At 39.6% G+C, this 27,930-nt stretch overlaps 1 protein-coding gene across 1 annotated transcript in view; it reads left to right on the top strand.

Moving 5' to 3' along the window:
* The window catches only part of Acoxl (acyl-CoA oxidase like), a 396,521-nt gene that overhangs the window by 251,135 nt on the left and 117,456 nt on the right, over positions 1–27,930 (top strand). Inside the window, 3 exon segments of the mRNA XM_045148384.1 lie at positions 511–555; positions 557–621; positions 15,342–15,468. Coding sequence (XP_045004319.1) covers positions 511–555; positions 557–621; positions 15,342–15,468 — 237 coding nt within the window.

Raw genomic sequence — 27,930 nt, 5'->3', positions numbered from 1 at the left:
GGCAAGTGGAAAGGGCAGGGTTCCTAGTGTTCTAGTTAGGAGTCTGATACAGGAAGGGTCAGAACAATTGGGTAATTGCCATACATTTGCTATGGGACTTGGAGGTCACTAGGAGGATGGGGTCTTGTGTTTCATTTCTTCCAAAGAGTTTTATAATGACAAGGAAACCTTATCTGGCTGCAGTATTCAAGGACAGTGGCATTTAAAAAAGATTTCTGGGGCTGGAGAGATGGCTTAGCAGCTAAGCGCTTGCCTGTGAAGCCTAAGGACCCCGGTTCGAAGCTCGACTCCCCAGGACCCACGTTTAGCCAGATGCACAAGGGGGCACACATGTCTGGAGTTTGTTCGCAGTGGCTGGAGGCCCTGATGTGCCCATTCTCCATCTATCTATATGACTTTCTCTCTCTCTCTCTCTGTCTGTCACTCTCAAATAAATAAATAAATAAACAAAAAAAAATTAAAAAAAAAATTTCTGAGACAGGACTGATTCATGATAAACTCTCTGCACAGGTTGTGGCCCAGGAATTGCTGAACCAGTACAACAAACAGTTTAGAAAAAAACCCACCCTTTAGCCTGCTCAAGGACTGGGCTGCGTCTGCAAGTGACAGGCTGAGAACCAGGTATGCATGGCCCCTTATCACCACCTGCCTTCCGTAGTTTGTTCTCAATCTGATACAGAGTCTTGATATGGCCCAACTTGCTCTTGATAGAAAATTTTTTACTGGTTCTATACAAAAATAATGAATATGTAAAATGAATGCCCATGTGTACACACCACCCAACTGAAGAACTAAGCCTTGTATCTTTTTTCTCTTAAGTTCTTTGTTACATGTTCAATGCTCTGAATTTTAACTCTTAAAACCTCATGAGGTAGGTGAAAACGGAGGTACAGAAATTATTTTGTCCAAGGTTGCATGGTCCACAGTGGCAGGGATGACATTTGGCTTCAGACAGTCTGGCTTTGGAATCCATAACTTGGTATTTATTTATTGTTTCTAACTTCTACATAGAAAATATTATGTGTTCTGCAAGTTTTTTTATTCAAATTTTTGTTTTTAAGGCTTATTCAAGTTTGAGAAGCTTCATTGCAACAACTCATAACAGTTCATCATGTGTGTAAGGCATATTTTGATTATCTAGTCAATATCCCATCTTCGTTCTCTGTTGGAGAACCTGCCTTTCTTTTTCAGATGGGAGAGGACCTAAGGAGAGAAATGACCCATCACACTCTACCACAGCCCCAGCTGAAACCACAGAGGAATTATGGAAATGAGCATGGGTGCTGCTTTCTCAGTGAGCCTGATATCAGCATACGGGTGAAGGAGATAGACATTGAGGACACTCAATACCTACCAAACCAAGATCCAGAGACTTCTAAGAGCCCATCACTGAAATAGACTTACAACGAATCCAACATGGTTCAGGGACTTTTGTGGAAGAGGGAATGGAAAGATTGTTAGAGCCACAAGTTGGGACATTATGCACAGAGACATTGTCTTTTCCCCATAACTGATGGCTGCTCCCACATTGCATGACCCACAGTGATACAGATATTCTAGCAATCAGTATTTTTGTACTTTGTACAAAGTTATGAAAGAGAAACCTTGTGTATGATTTCTGAGGTACATATATGAGTTGACATAACTCAGAGTAAGAACATCCGTTTTCTATCAGATATCCATAGAACTGGCCCCCCACTTCAGATAAAACTCAGAAGAGACCAGGTCAGGGGTGTGGGCATGGCTGTAGACTCACATGCAACTCAGAAGCAAATTTTTCATGAACCAGTTCTGACCTGTCTTATTACTCAAGCCACTGTTTGGTGTTTTTAACTTTTAAAAAATAATACTGATCTCAATCCTTGTTGTAGTCAGTCTGCATTGCTGTGATTAACATCCAAACCAGCACAATTAAGAGGAGGAAGGGATTTATTTCAAGCTTACAGATCCAGGGGGAAGTTCCATTAGTGGTGGAAGAAGCTGCTTCCATACATCCAAGCAGAGAAAGAGCCAAACAGCCATGAAAACAGCAAACAGCATGAACAAGCAGCAAGCAGCAGGGATCCAGGAAGAGCTCACATTGCTCTGCATACCTTTGGGCTGAAGATCAGATCCATTCCAACCACACCTAAGGCTGGACTCCAGCATCCACCCCTAGTGACACCCCCTTCAGATAAGCAGCTAAAGACAAGCTTTAATAAAAACACCTGAGTCTTTGAGGTATATATATAAATTTAAACTACCATATTCTATCTATGACCTCCAATAGATTCATGACCATCACACACTGGAAATTGTATTCAGTAAAGCTTCAAAGGTCCCCATAATCTTTGTCAACTTTATTTATTTATTTATTCCAAAGGACCAAGTCTCATGTGAGATTCAAGATTATCTTTAAGTATGAGTCCTATAAAAGAAAACAAGTTCCATGCTTTTAACATATAATTACACAGAATAAACATTTTCATTGCTATAAAACATAAGGAGAGATTGTACCAATACAAAATCATTAACATCAGGTAAACATCAAACATCTGTAGTTCAAGTCTGACATTCATAACTAGTAATGACATTTTCTAGATTTTCCAAATTTCATCCCTTCAGCTAGGCTGAGAAACTAGGAAAAACTTCCATTTCAAGCCAACAGTGCTTTGTGTTAGCCTCTGCACAGTCCTGGTATATCCAAAACTTCTTCAGGTCTTTAATGCAAACCATAGTCCATCCTACAGAGGCCTCATTGGTCCCTCTATCAAGAACATCATGTCCTGCCTCACTTGCTGCATCTCAGCAGTGGCTCCTGGAACCATGTGCTATATTCATGACCCAATCCCATGTATTTCATGTTTCCAAAACCAATACAAGGTGTGCAGCAACACAGCCACTTTGAGAAAAATAAATCTTGATCTTGAAGAGTAGGTTATCTTTAAGTCATCTTCTTACAAAAAAAGTTTACATTTCTTTTATTCAGTATTGCCTGGGTAAAATAACCTTGGGCATCTGTTTCACTTTTTCAGTGTAAAACTGTTGGTCATCCTTAAAAATAGCAGCTTTAGCAACAACTGTCTGTGCCAGTAACCTTAAACTTCCTTAAAATTTTCCAACTTTAAATATTATATCTCTCATTTCTATATCTTCTGCCAAGAATATTAGTCAATTACTTTCAAATTCAACCCTGATTAAGCTTTCTGAGCATGAACAGTGGAATGCAGCCAACCCTGAAGCCAGTAGCCCAGTTCCAACAAAGTTCTCTGTCATCTTTTCTTACCCTGTGACAGTTCATTTGAAAATCCTCCAAATACAATTCTCTCTTCATTTAGCATTTTTCAAACTCCCACCGAAATAGCCCATAAGTCTTGCCTTAGTGCTCTCTATGGCTTCTGCAGTCCAAAGTACCAAGTCTATATATTCCTCTTCCAACACACAAGTTCCAAGTTCCAAAAGACCAAAACCCACATGGTCAGATTCATTGCATCAATATCACCACACTTCTCAGTACTTAATTTCTGTTATAGTTAGTGCCAAATTGCTGGGATTAACATCCAAGCCAGGCAGTTTAGAGGAGAAAGGGATTATTTTACACTCACAGATTCAGGGGTAAATTCCATCAGTGGCAGAAGAAGCTGCTTGCATAATCCAAGCAGAGTGTAAACCATCACCAGCATCAAACACCAAAAGAAACACAAATAGACAGCTCAGATTGCTCAGATCCACCCACAAACATACCTTAGAGTTGTACCCCAGAATCTGCTCCCTCAAGCCAGGCAGCAAGAGACAAGCTATAATAAAACACTAGAGTCTATGGGGAACATACATTCAAATTACCACAATCCTTTAAACTGGTTTCATGGCCCATTAGTGACTGCTAATCTATTATTTGAAACACTCTTCTTTAAAGTAAGCTACCTAGGAGTGGAATTTCTCTCTTGTGGAGTGTGCCATGTTCAGCCTTAATAGATAGTGTCAAGTATTTTTCAAAATGGTTTCACAGTCTATACCCTTCCAGTAGCCATGTCCTGTCCTCATCAACTTGTGTTATTAGACTTCTTAATTCTTTTAATATTTTTTGTCCATTTATTTATTTATTTGAGAGTGACAGACACAGAGATAAAGACAGATAGAGGGAGAGAGAGAGAATGGGTGCGCCAGGGCTTCCAGCCACTGCAAATGAACTCCAGATGAATGTACCCTCTTGTGCATCTGGCTAACGTGGGACCTGGGGAACCAAGCCTCGAACCTGGGTCCTTACGCTTCACAGGCAAGTGCTTAACCGCTAAGCCATCTCTCCAGCCCAAGACTTCTGAATTCTTTTTAAGAAATTTAAAAAATATATTTTATTGACAACTTCCATAAATATAAACAATATACTATGATCATAATCCTCTCTCACCACCCTCCCTTTCCTTTTTTTTTTTTTTTTTTTTTTTTTAGTTATGGACATACTTAGTATGTAAACAACACATGTTGGTATCATCCTTTCCCACATCCATGCCTCTTTTCCAAAGGGACACTCCTCATTGGGGATTTAGGCCATTCCTGTGGGGATTGTGGGTCATACATTGTGGGGGCAGCCATCAGTTATGGGGAAGAGACAATGTCTCTGTGCATAATGTTCCAACTTGTGGCTCTAACAATCTTTCCATCCCCTCTTCCCCAAAAGTCCCTGAGCCATGTTGGGTTCGTTGTAAGTCTACTTCATGATGGGCTCTTAGGAGTCTCTGGATCTCAGTTTGGTAGGTATTGTGTCCTCAATGTCTATCTCCTTCACCCTTGTGCTGATATCAGGTTCACTGTGAAAGTAGCACTGTGGATCATTTCTCTCCTTAGGTCCTTTCCCATCTGAAAAAGAAAAGCAGATTCTCCAACAGTCAGCACAGGTTAAACAGGATAACCATTATTAGTTTAGAGAGAATTTAATGGGTGTAGACCCTCTTGTAGCCCAAGATTAGTGGAAGCCTGATATTTGAAGGCAAAATCATTATGTGGATATGATTCTGACTTGTTTCCCAGTTCCAGTATGGAACTTCCTTTTCACTGAATGGATCTGTTCACCAATCCAAGAGCAGTTGGTTATCCACCATGGCTGTGTGCCACTATTGCACTTCTGTGAGCATCACGTCAGATTGTTTGCTTCTGCGTAGCTTAGACTTCGAGTTGCTTGGGCAGATGTTGGCCACTTTCTCCTGGTAGCTCATATAGCACCTTCTAGCACTAGATGGGCTGTTTGGGGACTGGCTCTATTCTGGATTCCAGCCAGGTTTCTCCATGTTTTGTACTGACAGCATATGGTATCTTCAGCAGTAGGGTCTTACCATTAACCTCTGGTGGGTAATTATGTGCTCTGACAGAAGTCTGTATTGTTTTGGGAAACCTTGTAGGTCTCTCTGATCAACAGCTCATTGTAGGTAATAAACACATCCTGGTACTGCGAGTTATAGGCCAGCACCAAGGGCAAAGAAAAAAAATAGGAAAAAGAAGAAGAAAATTAAAAAAGAAATAGGAGAAATTTAAGGTTAGGCTTCATCTTACCCTCTCCAGAGCACTTTGATTCAAGTGCTACCCCTAAGGTCCTATGGAGGGTTCAACCTTTTAGTCTGTTTTCCAGAATATAGGTTTTTATGGTATTTGGGTTTAGTTTTGTGTCCCCCACCACCACCCTTTGCCTTCCCCCAAGCCCTGCCATCCCTATTGTCCAGGCCTCAAGATACATATTAGGCATGTCAGCAACTCGGGCTGATCCAGGTTAGGAACCACAGATGAGTGAAACCATGCCGCGATCGTCCTTCTGTGATTGTGTGAGTTCACTTAAAATGATCTGTTTCAAGTTTGACCATTTTTCTACAAACTTCAATGTGTAATTTTTTCTTAGGCTGAGTATACTTCTATCATGTAGATATACAACATCTTGGTTACCATTCGTCCAATGATGGGCACCTGGGTTGATTCCAGTTCTTAGCTATTATGAATTGGGCAGCTATAAACATGGTTGAGCAAATATCTCTGAGCTGAGGCATGGAACCTTTCAGGTAAATGCCCAGTAAGGGCATAACTGAGTCTGTTGGTAACTCTACATTCAACCTTTTCAGGAATCTCCCTATTGATTTTCATACTGGTTGTACCAGCTTGCATTCCCAGCAATAGTGGGACTGAGAATTCCTTTTTCTTCATAGTCTCACCAACATTTGTTTTCATTTGATTTTTTAATGTTTGCTATCCTTACTTGGGTAAGGTAGAATCTCATAGTTGTTTAATTTGCATTTCTGTAATGGTTACGGATACTTAACATTTTTTAAGTGTGTGTTTGCTATTTGTATTTCTTCCTTAGAGAACTCCCTATTCAGTTCTCTGCCTCACTTTGTGAGTGGGCTTTTGATTTTTTTTTTTTTTATTGTTTAGGTTTTTGAGTTCTATTTAGATTCTAGAAATTAGTCCTCTGTCAGTTGTATAGCTGGCAAAAATTTTCTTCAATTCTGTGGGTAATCTATTGACTCTGCTTATGGTATGTTTGCTGTACAAGAACTTGTCAGCTTCATGAGATCCCATTGGTTGAATAATTGTTTAAGTTCCTGAGCTACTGGGGTTTTGTTCAGGGAATCTTTCCCTACTCCTATATCATGGGCATTCCTCCTATTTTTTTCTTGCAGTAGAAGAGCTTCAGGTCTTAGACTGAGGTCTTTGATCCATTTGGATTTGCTTTTCGCTCACGGCAAGATATGTGGGTCTAGTTTCATTTTTTTTTTTCTGCATATGATTATCCAGTTTGTCCAGTACCATTTGTTGAAGATGCTGTCTTTTCTCCATAGACTTCTTAATTCTTGTCAACACAAACAATAACAACAAAAATCACCTCTTACTAAGATGTAAGCAGGGTGAACATGATTTCAGCTATTTATTTGTCTGTTCTATTTCTTCTTTAGTGAAATCCCTATTTATGTTTTGTGGCCATTTTTCTATCTTGATTATAAAGGATATTTAGAGATTCCTTATCCTATTTGTTATAGATTGTTACAACTACCTTTTTCAAGTTTGTGACTTATCAAATACTTTATTATAGTGTCCTGATGAAAGTATATTCTGAAATTATAATAACTTATGTAAATCATCAATTTTATATATCGTTGGTCCAACAGTATGCTGTTATAATTACCCTGGCTTGATACTAAGATATTGTCATGATATAATATCTGAAATGTAATTCAGAATTAAGCTGGCTACTTTCACTTTCATATAGGTGCAACACAAATTTTGGAATCTTATTGAAAGATAAATCAAATTCCTCCAAAACAAAGTCTAAAAACACAAAAGGAAATACACTGATGGATTAACTTTACATAAAGCATCTACAAATATTAGAATTCCTAAAGACAGAGTGAAAAGTAGTTACCAGGGGCTCAAGGAAAAAGAGAACAGGAGTTATTATTCATTGAGCCCAAGGTTCAGTTTGGGGTGATGAAAATATTGTGGAGGCAGAAGGTTCTAATAGGTGCAAAAGAATGTGAATGTTATAAAGGCCACTGTACTCTACACTTAAAATGGTGCAAATGGCAAATGTGTGTTTATAACAATTTTTAAAACAGGATGGGATTTGAGAGAAATGTATTAAATTTATATACTTCCAATAAATTTTATCAGTTCTATGGATCTCTTAAACATTTTAGACTGCTATTTGTTTTTTACAGTTTTATTATTTTTCCATGTGTAGCCCATATTTTGAGAATTGCTTTTTATTTATTTTTATTTTTTATTTTTTTAATTTTTAAATTTTTATTAACATTTTCCATGATTATAAAAAAATATCCCATGGTAATTCCCTCCCGTCCCCTGCTTTCTTTGTTTGTTATTGTTACTAGAGGAATATCTTTTAAATTATGTTTCTTGCTATTTCTGGCTCAGTGTACATGTAGTTGGCTGCCATACAGGTATCTGACTATAAAGCATTGCTTCTAAATATGTGTATTAATTCTTTATTTTTTCATAGATAATCATACCATCAGCAAATAAAGCTTTTTCTCCTTTTTCTTTTCCAATTTTTTTTTCTTCTTCTTTTCATGTCTTCCTGCGGGGGCTGCTGTTTTCAGTATCACTTGGACAGAAGCAGTCATAGAACATGATCTTCTGTCTTATCCAAAGATAAATCAAATTCCTCCAACACAAAATCTGCACACTCAAAATGAAATACATTGATGGATTAACTTTACATAAAGCACCTAGGAATATCAGAATTCCCAAAGACAGAATGAAAAGTAGTTACCAGGGGCCATGGGAAAGCTTTGGCTTTTTTTTTTTTTTTAAGCTTTAGTGGGAATTAGTTTAGCATTTCAATATTAAGAATATTTACTGCCAGGTGTGGTGGTGCATGCCTTTAATCCCAGCACTGGGGAGGCAGAGATAGGAGGATGGCCTTGAGTTTGAGGCTGCCCTGAGTCTCGAGCTAGAGTGAGACCCTACTTTGAGGGAGGAGGAGGAGAATGACATTTATTGAGAGATACTTCCTAATGAATCTCTATTTGCTATTTTAAGTACACATTTATTATTGTTAGGTGATGAATTTTCGATAAGCTTTTTTATACCTATTGAAGTGGCTTGATGTGTCTTTACTTTATTAATTTGATAAATAGCCTTATAAATTTTCTACCATTGAACTACCATGGCATGCTTAGAAAGCACTCAGATTTGTCCTGCTGTCCTACCACATTTGTATGCTCCAGGTGTTGGCTTGGTAGCGTGGGAGGGTGATATACTCACTGGGTTACTGTTTTCCATCCTTGCACTTCCCTGATTTAGACTGATGTCAGGGTTTTACTGATCTCAGGGCTGCTTTGGGAGTGGCTTCTCACTTGGTAGAAGCCTTCAGTAAATGATCTGATATGTTCTGGGCTTGGGAAAACATGTAGCCCGCTGATTTAACTCCATTGTGTTAGTGCAGCTCGCACTTCTCTCATGCTACTCTTCATGATTGTATTCTTCTAGGAATTCATCCATTCGATTTTGAGGTTTGGGGAACAAGATTTTTCACATTATTCTTTTAATAGTTATTTTTACCTTCAGTAGATCTGTAATTATATCCTCTTTGACCTTCTACAATTGTCTCTTGTGACTTCTTTATTTTCATACTTTTGACAGTTTCATAAATAAATGTATATTCATATTAAATGCATCTGACCATATTCAACCCCACCTGCCTTAGTCTTTCTTATCTGCCTCCCAGTAAAGCCCAACTAGTTTCTTTCCTACTTTCATGTCTTCTCTTTTGTGACCTACTGAATTAAATTTGATTTGCTTGTATGAGCAGGGGTTCGTATCATTTATTAGTGCATAAGCAACTTACTGTGAACTATGCCCCCATTCTACTGAGAGCTCTTCTCTGAGGGTTACTGTATTCACAGTGGGGTCATGAAATGTACCAGTTTCAGTCAGGGAGGGGACAACGTCTCAAGATACGCCTTCCCACCCTGTGGTTCTTAGAGTCAGTCTTTCTGCCCCCTATTCTACAATGTTCCCTGAACCTTGTTGAACATGTTACAAGTCTCCTTTAGTATTGAGCTCTGCATCCTCTGACTTTCTGCTTTGATGAAGTTTGAGTCTCCTCAGTGTTATAACCATCTTTTTGAAGTGAACTTATTATTTCTTTGCTTGATTTTTGTGGTAGGGTCTTGCTGTAACCCAGGCTGACCTGAAATTCACTACCATGTAGTTTCAGGCTGGCCTCAAACTCATGGCAATCCACCATCGAACCAGGTGTGAACTAATTTTTGAAGTTACTAATCATTAGAAAATGTAGTCTTGGGGCTAAGGAGATGGCTCAGTGGGTAAAATGCTTGCCATACAAGCATAAGAACTTGGTTTGGATCCCCAGCAGCACCCACATAAAATTCCAGGTGTGGAGATGCATGCCTGTAATCCTAGCCTGGGAAGGCAGAAACAGGAGGATCCCTGGGACTGGCCCATCATCTTGTTTAGCCAAATCAGTAAGTTCTCATTTTAGTAATAATAGTCCCTGTCTCATCAAAATAGATGGAGAAGCAATAGAGGAAGACACTTGAGGGTAATATCTGTTCTCCACATGTATGCACACACATATACCTGCATGCATATGAAGAAACACACACATAAATGAGTACCACATGCTTGCATGTTTGCACACACATATACACATGCAAGAAAAAAAAGGAAATGTAATCACAATTGACAACTTGGGAACTAAGCCAGGCGTGGTGGTGCACATCTTTAATCCCAGCATTTGGGAGGCAGAGGTAGGAGGATTGCTGTGAGACTACATAGTTTATTCCAAGTCAACCTGGACCAGAGTGAGGTCCCTACCTCGAACCACCACCCCCCCCACCCCCGCAATAAAAAGAAAACTTGGGAACTACGATAAGCCATGGTATTGGGCTTCTCACCAGGGAGATTTAGAAGCTGTAATCTATATCTCTTTTTCTTTTTCATTTTTACCGCTTAACTTTCTGTTTATTCAAACTGTAGCTGTAATTTATATCCTATAGCTTGAAGACATAAACCCCCATATCCAAGGGCTAGTTTTCTAAAGTCTCTTAGTTTTTTGTATCCATTTTTCTTCACACACTGTAGAAAATGAGTATATCCTTTTAATATTTATAATCCTGAATGCTAATTTCATTGTCCCAATAGTTTTCCCTCTAACTTACTGCTTCAAAATTTTCCCTACAGCACAAGGAGTTGGAAAAAGAGTACAAATCTCTACAGCATCCATGCTATCCTTGCAGGAGACGTGTTCCCCAGCTAGCTGCCCATCATCTGTCCTTCCATTTCTCGTCCAGATAGCAGAGTGGGGCTTGTTTCCATCATCTTCAACATGACGTGCTCTCAGCCATATGCAAATCTATATTCCCAGCAAGTTTTCCAGGATAAGTTTGAGATGTGCCAAAGGCAGTATTCCAACTGTAAATATTTGGAAAGTTCTAGCCCATTTATTTTTGTCTTGATTATTAGCATCCAAAACAGTATATATCTCTTCTCCCACACATCCAGGTTTTACTCATTCAATGTGTCTGTGCTTATCCACTTAAATCCCCACACTTCACTTTGGCTTTTATTTGTTTTTTTTTTTTTTTCAGTTTAAATTTTAAATTACCATGCAAAGTAACAGGTTTCCTCCTGACATTTTCATATATACTTAGATTTGCTAATTCCAGCCCTACGTCTAGAGCCTCCTCCCACCTGCCCCCTTCTACCCTTAGCATTTGCCCTGCCTCTTTCATGACACATGAGTTCTATTATGCCCCCCAGTCGCCTGCCTTAAAGCTTCTTTTTCCACTTTCATGGGCTCATTTCTAGTTTCCTGACTTCTCTCCACATCCGCTCTCACGTAAATACCCATATATAAAAATTAGATTCTAGGCTCCACATGAGAGAGAACAGGCAGTGTTCATTTTTCCGAGTCTAGGTTTTCTCACTCAATATAATTCCTGTTTCATCTGTTTTCCTGCAAATTTCATAATTTTATTTTTCCTTATGGCTGAATAAAGTTCCATTGTTTACATGTGCCATGTTTTTATTACCCATTCATTACTTGGTGGGTATCTAGACTGATTCCTTTCCTTGCTCTTGTGAATAGAGCAGAAATAAATATAGATGTACCTGTGGTAGAATATAAAGGCCCGCCTTGGTCTTTCTGTTAAGGAAAGTTGTTGCCACCAACACACTTGCAGCACTCCACATATACAGCAGTCTTTACCACACATTGGTGACCCAGCACTGGGGGCTCTGCTCCCATGGGATCTATACTCCAGTAGAACAGGAGGAAGCCAGTTACAATACCAACACCAGGGAAGCACTCAGATGCAGATGGGGACATGAGGAAAGATGAACTGAGAACTGCCTTGTACTCTTGAAGTCCCTCCAAGTGGACGGTCATTTGTGGATACACCCATAGCTCTCCCCCACTTGGACTTTGGAGGCAGGTATGGCTGAGCAGAGAAGAAGGCACTGCAAGTGGCTCTGAGAAGGGGTTGCACTTGACTGCAAGTAGCCTCCCTCTGCTCTTGCTTGTTTTAGCAAATGATGTCTCTTGTCCTCCATCATGCAAGCCTGCCACTGTCACCCTCATTGCTTTTATCTGCCCAGGGATCTGAAAGAAGTTCTACGTATTAGAGAAGTCCATGATGTTGCCTTACATTGAGTATCATTTGTAGCAATTACCTTCATATTGCTGGGACCAAACTCCCAAGCAGACACAGCTTTTGGAAGGATTGTGAGGTTGATGTGCTTCCTAACGCACTAAGAAGTGACCTGCTTGTGGAAAGAAAGTGTTTTATTTTTGGCTTTTAGGGGTTTTTTTGTTTGTTTGTTTGTTTGTTTGTTTGTTTTGTAGTAGAGTCTTGCTGTAGCCCAGGCTGACCTGGAATTCACTATGTAGTCTTAAGGTGGCCTTGAACTCATGGCGATCTTAACTACCTCTACCTCCCGAGTGCTGGGATTAGTATGTGGCTTACAGTTGTGAGAGGAAGTTCCATCATGGCAGGGAAGGCATGACAGGAGCAGACAGCCTGCTGGGCATCACACCTCCACAGCAGCAGGATGGAAGTCGTCTGAGTACCGGACTGGGTGCTGGGCTGTATTACCCCAAAGCCAGCCACTTCTCCAAGGCTCTATCAGCTGAGGATTAAGTAGGAGACTTAATCACAAACAGATAAGACCATAGGGGACATTTTGCATTCAAACCACCACATCATCCTTGTATTGTGACAATTTTGAAATATCCAACAAAGTTAAAAAGGTTTTATGGTCAGCATAGAGACAAAACCAGCACACCATAAGCAAGAAAGCTTGCACCTGACCCTGAGCTCACACTTCTGTGTGTACCTTGGGCTGGAATTTGGATATGCCCCTAGTGACACGACACCCACCCCCACCCCTATAGCAGGAGTCTGCTTGCTAGGGGCAGAAACTGCAAACTCAGTAACACCCGAGGCTATGAGAGGAGGGATGTATGTTCAAATTCCCACACCCCGTATCAGCCCCTCAGCTCACTCATCAGCTCATGCTCCTCTGGACACATTTTGAAGTAAACGACAGTGTATTTCTAACATTTATTCCAGTTCAACATATGGTGATAGTTCTTTTTCTTCTTTTACAAAATTTACTTATGATCCACTGCACAAATCTTAAATGCATACTCATTAAGCTTTGACAAATTCATACACTTCTGTAGCCAAAATTCTTACTAAGATTCACATCATCACCATCACTCCAGGAGGTTCTCTCAGGTTCCAGGTCAGACAATCTCTGTGACCACCACCCAAGACAAAGATATTATTTTGATTTTTTTTTTCCATCGAAGATCTGTTCCAGAATTTTATGTAAATGGAACATACTGTCTGTACTCTTTTGCAGCTGGCCCAGTAATTCAACAAAATGCTTTTTGACATTTTTTTTCATGGTGTCATATATATTAGTTTTTTCCTTTTTATCACTGACTGGTATTTTATTTTATGGATATACTGAGATTTGTTTTCCATTCTCTTATGATGAAAAGACACTTGGGATATTTCTAGTTTTTCACTCCAGTAAGTAGGACAGCTATGAATTTTCCTATATAGGCCTTTTTTATGAGCATTTATTTTTATTTCTCTTGGGTAAGTAGTAGGCATAGAATTGCTAGGTCATAACGTATGTGTTTGTTTAGTTTTATGAGAAACCGTGAGAGCTCTCCAGCGTGGTTTTACCATTTTACACTTTCATCAGCAAACAGAGTTCTCCCTTCTCTGTGTCCTTGGCAACATTTGATGTCAGTATATTTAATTTTAGTCGTACATAGAGAGTGCTGCCTTATTGTGGTTTGCATTTGCATTTCTCTGATGACCAATGATATACATTCGTGTTTAATCTCAATTTTACTTATATAGAGTCATTCTGACCTCCTTGTAAAACAAGCAGTTATAAGGAGATCCCTTTTAGTAATGCTCCAATTTTTAAGATGTTCCCGAAGGGGCCTCGGGGGGTGGGTGAGAGCTTGCTGTAGTGTAGCACACAGCCTCAAGGGGCCAGACACTGTCCTACGATAAATATTCCAGGATGCAAATATAGTTTCCAACACAAACACTCACAGCTCCAAGTTTCATAGAAATGGCCCCTGGGATGACTAAAACATATTTAAAAAATAATCTGGGAAAGTTCTTTATACCTCTTATTAAGTCGACTGAGGCAGGCACTCCACCTTCTGAAACCCAGATTCAGAATGAGCAGAATGTACAATAGTTCACATCTCCTAGTAACTGGCATGCGGATAACCTCCCTCAGTTCCCAGTGATGGAGGACTGCTCATTTAGCACTTGACAGGCTCAGAAGTGCCCTGTCGATGCCTGTTAAAAGTTTCGTTTTTCTCTAGGATGAACAACAGCTATTTGGGATTTTTTTTTTTTTTTTTTTTGAGGTAGGGTCGCACTCTGGCCCAGGCTGACCTGGAATTCACTATGTAGTCTCAGGGTGGCCTCGAACTCATGGTGATCCTCCTACCTCTGCCTCCCGAGTGCCGGGATTAAAGGGATGCACCACCACGCCCAGCTTGCTATTTGGGATTTTTAATGTTTGTTTAGTGAGAATCTAAATTATTTGTGTCTTGTAATTATTTCCTTCCCTAGGATATGGGGCAAGGGGAAAGCAGTCCATGGGAAGTCCTAAATATGAACGGGCCCTTGGGTCTCAGTTATCTGCCAGGTCAGAATCAGCACAAAGGTATGGCTCAGGAGATTGGGTTACAGCTATTTGTCAATGTCTCTCAATGTCCTGTGCCTTGGTTCCCCCATTCTTCAAATGGGGACGGTGGAAATGAGTACCTACTGAACACAGCACAGTCTGCCTTCTCTGAGCTTGCCCACAACTCTCTAGGGTCCTTCTTCCTCCAAGCCCTAGAGTTCCCCAAAATAAAACCCACCAAAAGTCCCTGTGTGACCTTTAGCAGGTAACTTCATCTTCTGAGCTTCAGTTCTTTGAACTGTGCCTTGGATAGTTATGGTTTTGGCATCCTAGAATTATTGAGAATATCAAATAAGTCACAGCAACTACTTAACATAATTTCTGATATAACATCTATCTAGTAAATACTACTCACTGACAAATACTTTATGACAAATATTTGTGATTAGTAATATTAAATTGTAAGAGACGTTCAATAATACTTGAATATGTTGTTATAAATTCACATAGTGGACTTTATGTAGTTGTTAATTTAAAAAAAATGTATAAAATGTTGAAATGCAATAGTCAATGGAAAAGGCAAAAAAACAGTTGTAACAAATTCCTTGTATAAATGAAATTTTTGGTGAATTCAAAATAATAATAATGAGGGTATTGTGTTTCCCTTTCAGTTTCCTAGCATTTAACATGGACATGATCAGTAACCTCACCTTCCAGTTGAGAGCAGTGCATTTTTGTGAAAGGGTTCTTCAGATTTGATGGCCAGGGAAAGATACATTGTGTTATATGTTTTATATAGTCCTCTTTTTTTTTTTTGAGATAGGATCTCACTCTAGCTCAGGCTAACCTGAAATTCACTATGTAGGCTCAGAGGGGCCTTGAACTCACAGTGATCCTTATACCTCTGCCTCCTGAGTGCTGGGATTAAAGGCGTGCGCCACCACCTCCGGCTCTCACTTCCTCTTTTTATTCAATCTGGGAACCCAGCCAATGAAATAGTGCCACCTCTATTCAGGGTGGGCCTTCCTTCCTCAGCTTTTCTGGAAACACTCTCATAGACATACCCAGTGATGTGTTTTCATGGTGATTCTAAAATCAGTCAAGTTGACAATGAGTATTAAACCTCACATCCTGAAAATCTAGAATAAAGAGACTATTATGTAGATAACCAGATAGAAAAATATTTTAATCAAAAGTGGACATATTTAAGCTAGCTTTAGTCTTCATTTACTAGCTCCAAAATGGACTAATTTGCCTTTTTCTGAAGTGACAACTTCATAATCTATGTATACAATCCTAGTTAGGCAATTCACTTGGTACAGGCAACATTTACAGATATCTAAGGACCAGAAATTAGTTCACTCATGACTTTCTTGAAAACTTCATTCAAAAATTTATGTGGTGAGCATTTAAAAGAACCAAAATTAATTAGTCCAAAATCAGAAAATAAGCCAGGCATGATGGCGCGTGCCTTTAATCCCAGCACTTGGGAAGCAGAGGTAGGAGGATCGCCATGAGTTTGAGGCCACCCTGAGACTCCATAGTGAATTCCAGGTCAGCCTGGACTAGAGTGAAGACCCTACCTCAAAAAACAAAATAAAAACGTCAGAAAATAAGGTTATAAAAATATTGATGGTCCCTGTAAGTATGTGCATATGTGTTTTTAAGATCATAAAATTGGATATAAAACACTGTGATGATTAATCTGCATTGTCAACTTGACTGTAATGAGAATCACCTAGGAGACACACTTCTGCTCTGAGGATGTCTTTGAGAATCTTTCCAACCAAAGGGGATTAACTGAGAAGGGAAGACCCCCTCACACCCCCAAATGTGGATGGCACAGGCCAATGGGCCATAGGCCCAGAATGAATGAAAGGGGAAAGGACAAAACTGGGTGAATGCTAGAATTGCTCTTTGTCTCTGCTTCCTGACTGTGGAAGTATAAAAGCAACAAGGGAAGCCAAAAGCTCTGGTGGCCACAGCAGGAGACCATTCAGCCACACCTGCCCCAGCAAGAAACTGTGAGCTGAAATAAACCTTCCTCTAAGTTGTTTCTTGGCAGATATTTAGTCACAATGATGAAACAGAATTACTAATACAAATTCAAACTGTTTTTTTTTTTTTGAAGAGTGAATAAGTGAATGTTAATAAAAGAACTTGACTAGTTTTATAATGAATTGGTTTTATACTATTGTTGTGTGTGTGTTGTGGATGACACATGTGTGTGGAGCAGGGGTGCTCACATGCCTCAGCTCATGTGCAGAGGTCGGAAGACAACCGCAGGGTGTGGTCCTTGCCTTTCACCTTGTTTGAGACAGGGTCTCTCTTGTAGGTCACCACTGCAAATGCCAGATTAGCTGGCCACAATCTTAGGGACCCTTCTGACTCTAGCTCCCACCTCATCATAGCTTCACAGATGTGTGCACCACTGTGTCTGGCTTTATATGTGCTTGAGGAATCTGAACTCTGGTGGTCAGGCTTGCACAGCAAGTGCTTTTACTCACGGAGCCATTTTTCCACCCCATGCTATTTTTCTTTTTAAGTAAGATGAAAAGTAAAGTACCGGACTTCCATTTAAGATGGTGGCATTGGTCCCAAGCCAAAGCAGCTTAGGGAGGAAAAAGCCAAAATAAAAAAAATCCTAAGCAAAATACACACTTTTACTAAAAAGTGAGGTGTATAGGAAATTGAAATGGCAGTGGAAAGTAGAAGAGATCCAGAGCATCCAGAGCCCGCACAGGCTGGCAGAAGCAGTTCCGGCAGGTCAGGCAATTACAGCAGTAGCATCGGCAAAAGCCGCCAGGCTCGGCTTGAGCAGCAGGAAAAGCCAGGTGAAGGGATTTTCCACTCACACCAGTGCTCTCTGCAAACTCAAGAAATGTGAAGGGAGAGCGGCAGTGAACAACGGAGGAGCAGACCATGAGGTAGAAGAACACGTGGAACAGCGAGAGAACCAGAGCAGCTGCGGCTCCCTCCCCTCCCCCACCGCCTGTGCCCAGCTCCAGCGAACAGAGCAGTGGTCCCGGGACCCAGCCACGGCAACTTGAGCCCACAGCAGGACCCAAGCAGGAGCAGAGGTAACTGGGATTATAGCAGGGAAGGGTCTCACCTGGTCACAAGCTGACTTGGAACCCTCAACAGATCAGAAATCTTAACCTCCTTATTGTCAGGATTAAGGGTATGGGTGAGGCACCACACAGTCTAAGGGACAGTTAGAGGATCTGGTTGTCATAATTCCTACTTGTGGACAAATACTCTGAGAGTCTTCAGAGTCACACCTAATGCCCTAAACTCCTATGCTGAAGTTATGTAACATCAGATTATCTGATACATCTGATAATACCCAGCTAACTAGAAAATCCAATCATTAAATAATCCAGGATGCAAAAATATACACATTATAACACCAGAAACACCAAAAATCAAGACAATATAAATCCACCAAGAAGTATTAATACATCAGAAATGACCTCCAGTGAGAACAAGTTAGAGGAAATGCCTGAGAAAGAGTTGAAAAGAATGATTATAAATATGTTCAACAAAGTCAAAGAAGAAATCAAAGAGGAAATCAAAGGAATCAAAGAAAACATAGGATACAAATTTAATGAAATAAAGAGGTCAATACTAGACAGAAATAAGGAAGTAGAAATAAAGAAATAAAAATCAGTCAGAATTACTAGCAATAACGAACACAGTTAATGAAATAAGAAACTCTGTAGAAAATCTCACCAGTAGTATGGATGAAGGAGGGGACAGAATATCTAAGCTAGAAGACCAGGTGGCAGATCTAATACAGGCCAACAAAGAGAAAGACAAACTAATAGAAAAGTATGAGTGGGAATTTCAAGATATTTGGGACACCATGTAAAGATCGAACATAAGAATTCAGGGCATAGTAGAAGGAGAAGAATTTCACTACAAAGGCATAGTAGGCATCTTCAACAAAATAATAGAAGAAAACTTCCCCGAAATTGGGAAAGAGGTGCCAATGCAGATACAGGAAGCCTTTAGAACCCCAGCCAGACAAAACCTGGAAAGAACCTCTCCTCACCATATTATAATCAAACTAACAAACACACAAACCAAAGAAAAAATATTGAAAAAAGTGGGACAAAACTCAAGTTACCTACAAAGGCAAGCCTATCAGGATTACAGCAGATTACTCAACAAAAACTTTAAAAGCCAGAAGGGCTTGGACTGATATAACAGTCCTGAAACATAACAACTGTCAACCAAGGTTACTTTATCCTGCAAAACTATCCATTCAAATAGATAGAGAAATAAGCACATTCCATGACAAAAGCAGGCTAAAGGAGTATTTGAAGACAAAACCAACTCTATAGAAAATACTTGAAAGAATCCTCCATGCTGAAGAAAAAAGAACACATATAAGGAACTGGGAAAAAATAATACTCAAATACTAGTTAACACAAGAGAGCAAAGGTAAAACTGGAAGAACCACAAAAATGGCAAAAATGAATACACACTTTCAATATTACCTCTTAATATCAGTGGCCTAGGTGCCCCAACCAAAAGGCATAGGTTTGCAGACTGGGTTAAAAAGCAGGATCCTTCAATTTGTTGCCTCCCAGAAACGCACCTTTCTACAAAGCATGGACACTATCTTAGGGTGAAAGGTTGGAAAATGGTGTTTCAAGCAAATGGACCTAGAAAACAAACAGGGGTTGCTATCCTAATATCTGACAAGGTAGACTTCAGTACAACATTAGTTAAGAAACATAGGAAGGTCACTATAAATTGATTAAAGGCACCCTCCAATAGGAGGACATTACAATCCTAAATATATATGCCCTAACATGGGGTCTCCCAAATTCATCAAACAAACACTATTAGAACTAAGGTCACAGATAACACCAAACACAGTGGTGGTGGGTGACTTTAACACCATACTCTCATCAATTGACAGGTCATCCTGGGAAAAAATAAATGGAGAGGCATCTGGACTAAATGAGGTCATAGAAGGAATGGACCTAACAGATATATACAGGACATTTCATCCAAAGGCTGCAGAATATACATTCTTTTCAGTAGCAAATGGAACATTCTCTAAAATAGGCCATATATTAGGACACAAAAAAATCTTAACAAATTTCAGGAAAACTGAAATAATTCCCTGCATTCTATCTGACCACAATGGAAAGAAACTACAAATCAGTAGCAAGAAAGGCTGTAGAGCATACACAAAATCATGGAAATTAAACAACACACTACTAAATGATGAATGGGACAATGAAGAAATCAAGAAGGAAATAAAAAAATTTATAGAGTCCAATGATAATGAGAACACAACATACCAAAATCTCTGGGACATAATGAAGGCAGTCCTAAGAGATAAATTTATAGCCTGAAGTGCCTATATTAAGAAATTAGAAAGGTCACAAGTAAAAGACCTGATGCTTCACCTTAAAGCCTTGGAAAAAGAAGAACAAGGCAAATCAAAAATCAGTACACAGGAAGAAAAAATAAAGATTAGGGCAGAAATTAATTAAATAGAACAACAACAAAAAAATCCAAAGAATCAATGAAACAAAGAGTTGGTTCTTTGAAAGGATAAACAAGATTGATAAACCTTTAGCAAATCTGACCAAAAGAAAGAGAGAAGAGACACAAATTAATAAAATTAGAGATGAAAAAAGTAACGTCACAACAGATGCCAGAGAAATTCAAAAAATCATAGGGACATACTATAAGAGCATATACCCCACAAAGTATGAAAATCTGAAAGAAATGGATGATTTCCTTGATTTATATGACCTACCTAAATTAAATCAAGATGAGATTAATCACTTAAGTAGACCTATAACAAACATGGAGATCTGAACAGTTATCAGTAATCTCCCAACTAAAAAATGCCTAGGCCCAGATGGATTCACTGCTGAATTTTACCAGACCCTTAAGGAAGAGCTAACACCATTGCTCCTTAAGCTTTTCCGGTAAATAGAAAAAGAATTCTCCCAAACTCCCTTTATGAGGCCAGCATCACCCTGATACCAAAACCAGGCAAATATAGAAAAAAAAAAAAAAAAAAAAGGAAAATTACAGGCCAATCTCCCTCATGAACATAGATGCAAAAATTCTCAACAAAATATTGGCAAACAGAATACAAGAATGTATCAGAAAGATCATTCACCCTGACCAAGTAGGCTTTATCCCAGAGATGCAGGGATGGTTCAATATATGCAAATCAATAAATGTAACACATTATATAAATGCACTGAAGGACAAAAATCATATGATCATCTCATTAGACACAGAGAAAGTGTTTGACAAAATCCAACATCCATTCATGATAAATTTCCTACAGAGACTGGGAATAGAAGGAACATCTCTCAAAATAATAAAGGCTGTTTATGACAAGCCTACAGCCAACATATTACTAAATGGGGAAAAACTGGAAGCTTTTCCACTAAAATCAGGAACAAGACAAGGGTGTCCACTGTCCCCACTTTTATTTAATATAGTACTGGAAATCTTAGCCATAGCAATAAGGCAAGAGACACACATAAAAGGAATACAAATTGGAAAGGAAGAAATCAAGTTATTATTTGCAAATGACATGATTCCATATATAAAGGACCCTAAAGACTCTACCAGCAAAGTGTTAGAGCTGATAAACACCTACAGACATGTAGCAGGACACAAAATAAATACACAGAAATCAATAGCATTCCTAAATGCTAATCACAAACATACAGAAGATGAAATCAGAGAATCACTCACATTCACAATTGCATCAAAGAAAATAAAGTAGCTTGGCATAATCCTAACCAAGGAAGTAAAGGATCTCTACAATTAAAACTATAAAACACTCAAATGAGAAATTGCAGAAGACACTAGGAAATGGAAAAACATCCCTTGTTCCTGGATTGGAAGAATCAATATTGTGAAAATGGCAATCTTACCAAAAGCAATCTACACATTTAGTGAAATCCCTACCAAAATTCCAAAGGTATTCTTCATGGAAATAGAAAAAACAATCCAAAAATTCATTTGGAATCACAAAAAATCCTCAGATACCTAAAATAATACTGAGCAACATAAATAAGTCAGGAGGTATCACCATACCTGATTTTAACCTATACTACAAAGCCATAGTAACATGCATAGTAACAGCATGGTACTGGCACAAAAGCAGATATGTAGATGAATGGAACAGAATAGAGTACCCAGATATAAGTCCAGTCAGCTATAGCCACCTGTTATTCGATAAACATGCCAAAAACACTCATTGGAGAAAAGACATCCTCTTCAGCAAATGGTGTTGGGAAATCTGGATATGTAACTGTAGAAGGAAGAAAATAGATTCTTCTCTCTCTCCATGCACAAGAATTAAATCCAAATGAACTAAAGACCTTAACATCAGACCTGAAACTCTGAAACTGCTAGAGGAAAAAGTACAGGAAACCCTTCAACATATTGGTCTTGGCAAAGACTTTCTGAATATAACCCCAATTGCTCAGGCCATAAAACCACACATTAATTACTGGGACCTTGTGAAATTACAAAGATTTTTGTAGTGCAAAGGACACTGTGAATAAAGCAAAGAGGCAACCTACAGAATGGGAAAAAATCTTTGCCAGCTATATATCTGATAGAGGATTAATATGTAGGATACACAAAGAACTCAAAAAGTTAAATAATAAGAAGTAAAACAAGCCAATTAAAAAATGGGCTATGGAGCTAAATAGAGAGTTCTCAAAGGAAGAAATACAAATGGCATATAAGCATTTAAAAAAATGTTCTACGTCACTAGTCATCAGGGAAATGCATATTAAAACTAGATTGAGATTCCATCTCCTGTCAGATTGGCTACCATCATGAAAACAAATGATCATAAATTCTGGCAGAGATGTTGAAAAAGAGGAAATCTTCTACACTGCTGGTGGGAATGCAATCTGGTCTAGCCATTGTGGAAATCAGTGTGGAGGTTCAGAAGACAGCTAAAAATTTATCTACCATATGACCCAGGAATAGCACTCCTAGGCATATATCCTAAGGACTCATCTCATTTCCTTAGAAGTACGTGCTCAACCATATTTATTGCTGCTCTATTCATAATATCTGGGAAATAGAACCAGCCTAGATGTCCCTCAACTGATGAGTGGATAATAAAGATGTGGCACATTTATACAATGGAGTTCTATTCAGTGGCAAAGAAAAATGAAGTTATGAAATTTGTATGAAAATGGATGGATCTGGAAAGGATTATACTAAGTGAGGTAACCCAGGTCCAGAAAGCCAAGCACCGCATATTCTCCCTCATATGTGGATCCTAGCTACAGATGATTGGGCTTCTGTGTGAGAAGGAAAAAACTCAGTAGCAGAGGTCAGTAAGTTAAAAAGGAGATGTAAAGGGAAAAGAAAGGAAGGGATGAGAGTACTTAATAGGGTGGTATTGTATATATGCAAGTAGAATAGATTAACAGGGTGAAAAGTCCCAAAGTGAAGTCAGGGGAAGAGATTGAGTAAAGGAAAGGTGGAGGGAGGGCTAATCAAAATCTAAGAGTATGCAAATAAATCATATGGCATCCTCCAGTTTTGGACAATGGAACACTCAGGAGCCATAGATTGTTATTAGAAAATTTTCATTGCCAGGGATGGGATACCTCCAGTGAGTTGTTGGCCAGGGAGGTCCCTGATGCCCCAAAACATTGGCCATTGCCGATGCCCTTGGTTTCCCACCAGGAATAGATGGTATGACCCTATTGCTGAAGACTTCACATACTTGGGCTGAAAGGCCACTGAGAAATCCTGCTGGAACTGAGGTGATAACCTCCTCCATGTAGACCAGATGACAGAAAACTGGAAGGAGCCATTCTACATGTAGTTCAATGGGAGAAAGAGATACCACCAATGAAGATACTCAACAGTGGACACTGCAAGCCTTATAATTGGCCAAATGAGCCAACGGGTACAATAGTGGCACATCTGTCATGGTGGAAACCAACTGCCCTCCAATTGGACTGGAGGCCTGCTCCATGGGGGGAACACATCTCTGATACTGAAAACTTAAAACAGGGGTAGTCATGAGCCCTAGGGGTGTAACATCTGCTGATGTCTGGAAAAATGTATATAGTATGCTTATCAAACTGCCCAGTAAGCTCTTCTCTTAATAACTATACCCTTATATTAATGATACTCTCACTTTGGGTAGAGAATCTTCTGTTTTCAAATGGCAGTGACTTTGGGATGACTCAGAAGGTATAGTGCTGGAAAGAAGTGACTGGAGTAGTGAATAACATCTCAACCACACCTTCCAAGGTTCAGGGTCTAATGTGGAAGAGGTTACAGAAAGAATATAAGAACCAAAGGAAGGGTAGGACTCCGTACAACATGCTCCCTCCAGACATAAAATGGCCTGGATATCCTTGACCTCATAGTGCCTGACACTGCCTACACAAGACCCTCATAAGAGGAGGAAAAGACCATGACATCAAAATAAAAGAGAGACTGATTGAGAGGGGGAGGGGGTATGATGGAGAATGGAATTTCAAAGTGAAAAGTGGTGGGGGGGGTATTACCATGGGATACTTTTTATAATCATGGCAAATGTTAACAAAAAAAAGTACGAACATGCTGAGTTTCTTCCTTTAATTTCTAAGTAGGCAAAAGACCTTGTTTTGTTTTGATTTTACTAATTACAGAAACATAAGTTCAATATGTATTTCATTAAACTGGAAGAACATAAGAGGCTTATTTTCTAACTCTGTAGAAAACAAAGCAAAGAAGATAAGTGGCCAGAAGTGTATGTGCTAGGATGCAGAGCAGAGAACAAACCAAAAAGCATGTTCTTAATGGTCATTCAAGTGTGTTCTGTGCTTGGGTGGAGATGGCTATTTTAAAGGCTCCCACTGCCAATTGCTCCTTGGTTTGAGAGTTTCTCTAGGATTGTTTCCCCAAATCTGGTTCTCATTAATTGTGATATCACCTTTGTCTCTAATTTGAGTACAAGTGCTCCTCTTTGGCCCTAAAAGTGCATGCTCTGATCTAGAACTGCCTTGATCTGGTAATTCCTTGCAAACAACATTCCATCACAATGTGATCCCTTAATTCAATCCACAATAAATTTAGCAAGGCAGCTTCTCATGACTTCCTGGAAAGGCTGAAATCTCTCCAGCTCCCAAGTGGGAAGATGAACAATTAGATTAAAAACAGGGCCTAATATATCCTAAGAACTCATCTCACTACTTTACAGATATTTTCACATCCAGGTTTATTGCCACTCTTTTCACAGTAGCTAGGAAGTGGAACCAGCCTAGCTGTCCCTCAACTGACGAGTGAATAATGAAGATATGGTACATTTATACAATGGAGTTCTATTTGGTGGTTAAGAAAAATGAAATTTTCAAGGAAATGGATGGATCTGGAAAGGATTATACTTAGTGAGGTAACCCAGGTCCAGAAAGCCAAGGTCTGCATGTCCTCCCTCATATGTGGATCCTACCTACAAATGTTTAAACTTGTATGTGAGTTTGAATAAAACTCATTAGCAGAGGCCAGTAAGCTAGAAAGGGGCCATAAGAGAGGGAGGACTTAATGGGATGGTGTTGTAAATATGTAAGTAGATAAACAGATTACTGGGATTCGAAAGGCCTAAGTGAGGCCAGGGGAAGAAATTGAGTAAAAGAAGTGTGGGAGAGGGTCAACCAAAATCTAAGAGGGTATGAATATGTCATATGAAAACCTACATTTTTGGACAATGGCACACCCAGAAGCCATAGATTTTTACTAGAAAACTTTCAGTACTAGGAATGGGATACTTTCCAGTGAGTTGTTGGCCAGGGAAGTCACTGATGCCCCCATTACATTACAGGCCATGGCTTTTGGTTTCCTTCTGTAAATAGATGGTAAGACCCTATTGCTAAAGACTCCACATGCTTGGGCTGCAAGGTCACTGAGAAATCTTGCTGGAGCTGAACTGAAAACCTCCTCCATGTAGACAAGCTGATGGAAAGCTGAAAAAAGCTACATTGCATGCAGTTCTACGAGAGAGAAACCATCGTGGAGATAAACAACAGTGGACATTGTAAACTTTGAGTTTGGCCAGCCAGGCCAAATGAGTCAATGGGTGCAATAGTGGCATGCCTGTTATGGGGGAAATTAACTGCCCTCTAATTGGGCTGGAGGCCTACTCTATGGGAGGGAATGCATGCCTGATACTGAAAACCTATGACAGGGGAGGTCATGAGCTCTAGGGGTGTAATGACTGCTGGTGTCTGGTTAAATGCATATATTATGCTCACTAAACTTCCCGGTAGGCACTTCTCTTAATGTCCATACCCATATATTAATGCTACTCTCACTTTTGGTTAGTGAAGCTTCTCTTCAGATGGCAACAACCTCTGGGATGACTCAGAAGGCACCATAGTATTGAGAAGAAGTGACAGAGGAGTGCTCAGCACTGAAACATCTATTATACTTTCCAAGGCTCAGGGTCCATTGTGAAAGAGATGGTAGAAAGAATGTAAGAGCCAAAGGATGGGAGAACTCCATCAATGCACTCTTTCACACACAAAATGGCCTGGATCTCCATGGCCTCACAGTGCCTGACACTACCTACACAAGACCTTCATAATAGGAGGAAAAGGTCATGATATCAAAATAAAAGAGAGACTGATTGAGAGGGGGAGGGGATGTGATGGAGAGTGGAGTTTCAAAGGAGAAAGTCGTGGGGGAAGGGAATTACTAAAGTTTATTGTCTATAGTTATGAAAGTTGTCAATAAAATTTAAAAAAAAGAACAGGGTCTTGCAGGAAGTGTCAGTCCTTCCACTGAAAGCATAGACTGTTGTGTTAGATTAGTAACAACTCTAATTATATACATAGTGCTCATAAACAGATCCCAGTGCTATTTATACATTGATATATAATTGTATGCCTCAAAACAAAGATGAGGCATTGAGACTTGTTCTTCACATAAAAAAAAAGAAAAAAAAAGATGTTCTTTAAAAGAAGATGAGTAAATACTTCTTGGACAAAGATAGTTTCAGATATCTTTCAGAATGTTGATACATTAATAAGGTCAAGCTGCCGTAAGAAAATACCACAGGCTTGAGTGCCTTACATATTCAGAATTCATTTTCTCACATTTGGGGAAGATAGAACTCCAAGGTCAAAGTGCTCTCCTCATTGGGCTCTTATTAGTATGCAGATGGGTGCCCTGTTGCTGTCCCTGGTGTCTCTTCCTTCTAGGAAGACAGCAGTCATATTGGAGCCATGGTCACCCTAAGTACCACATCTTGGTTACGTCTTCAAAGCCCCTATCTCAAAAGCAGGTCATGTTCACAGGTACTGGAGGTCAGTTCCTCAATGTATCTTTGCGGAAGATATAAGTTAACTCATAACAGTAAACAGTAGTTTTTTCTGTAAAAGGCTTTGAAACAAGTGGCACAGAGGGTAAGAATACTTTCCACAGAAGCAGGAGGACCTGCGACCATCTGAGCACTATCCCCCACACCCATACACATATCTGGGTATGGCCACCCACACCTGTAATGCCAGTCCTGTGGGGAGCAGAGACTAGAAAGCAGCCGGGCTTGCTGGTCAGCCAGGTCTTATTAAAAATGACAGCTCCAGATTCAGGGCGACTCTATCCAGGAAGCAGTGTGAAGAGCAGAAGAGGACAACTGACCTTCTCCAATGGACTGCACAAAATAGACAGCTTCCTAGCAAATACATAATCTAGGACACTCTCAGGAATACCTGATCTAAAGGTAAAGCCCCAAATATGACTTTAAAACCCTTTAAGAATTGAAAGGTCAGAGGTGAGTCTTCAGTCAAGCAAAAGACAAAAGACTTGTTGACGAGATCAAGGTAATTCTTCACAGACCGTCTTAATCAACTGTAGAGCTTCTAGGAAGATTAAAGGCATTGTCCTAAAGCCATCTCAACACCCCAGGGCCTAATGTCAAAGAGATGTGTGGATGTGGCTCTTCTGTAATTGGCTCATGTTGCAAAGAGATTCATGGGAGATGCACAAAGTTTTAAAGAGAATTCTGTCTAACTGCCTCTAGCATATATTGCAAGGCATTAAGATAGTACAAAACAGAACCTTTGAGCCACAAACTCCCAGTCAGGAAACAGACTGAGAAAAGCACCCAGTCATAGATATGTGCTGCTTTTCATGAAAAATGAAGACTGTCTCAGAGGAAAGACTCAAGGGCCCAGAACCACAGAGAGTAAACATTCAAGGTTCAAGTAGGGCAAGTCCTAATTAAGAAACTACCAGTAGTTACCC

Source organism: Jaculus jaculus, chromosome 4, assembly GCF_020740685.1.
Source record: "Jaculus jaculus isolate mJacJac1 chromosome 4, mJacJac1.mat.Y.cur, whole genome shotgun sequence".
Taxonomy (NCBI): domain Eukaryota; kingdom Metazoa; phylum Chordata; class Mammalia; order Rodentia; family Dipodidae; genus Jaculus; species Jaculus jaculus.
This window is presented reverse-complemented; position numbering and strand designations above follow the sequence as displayed.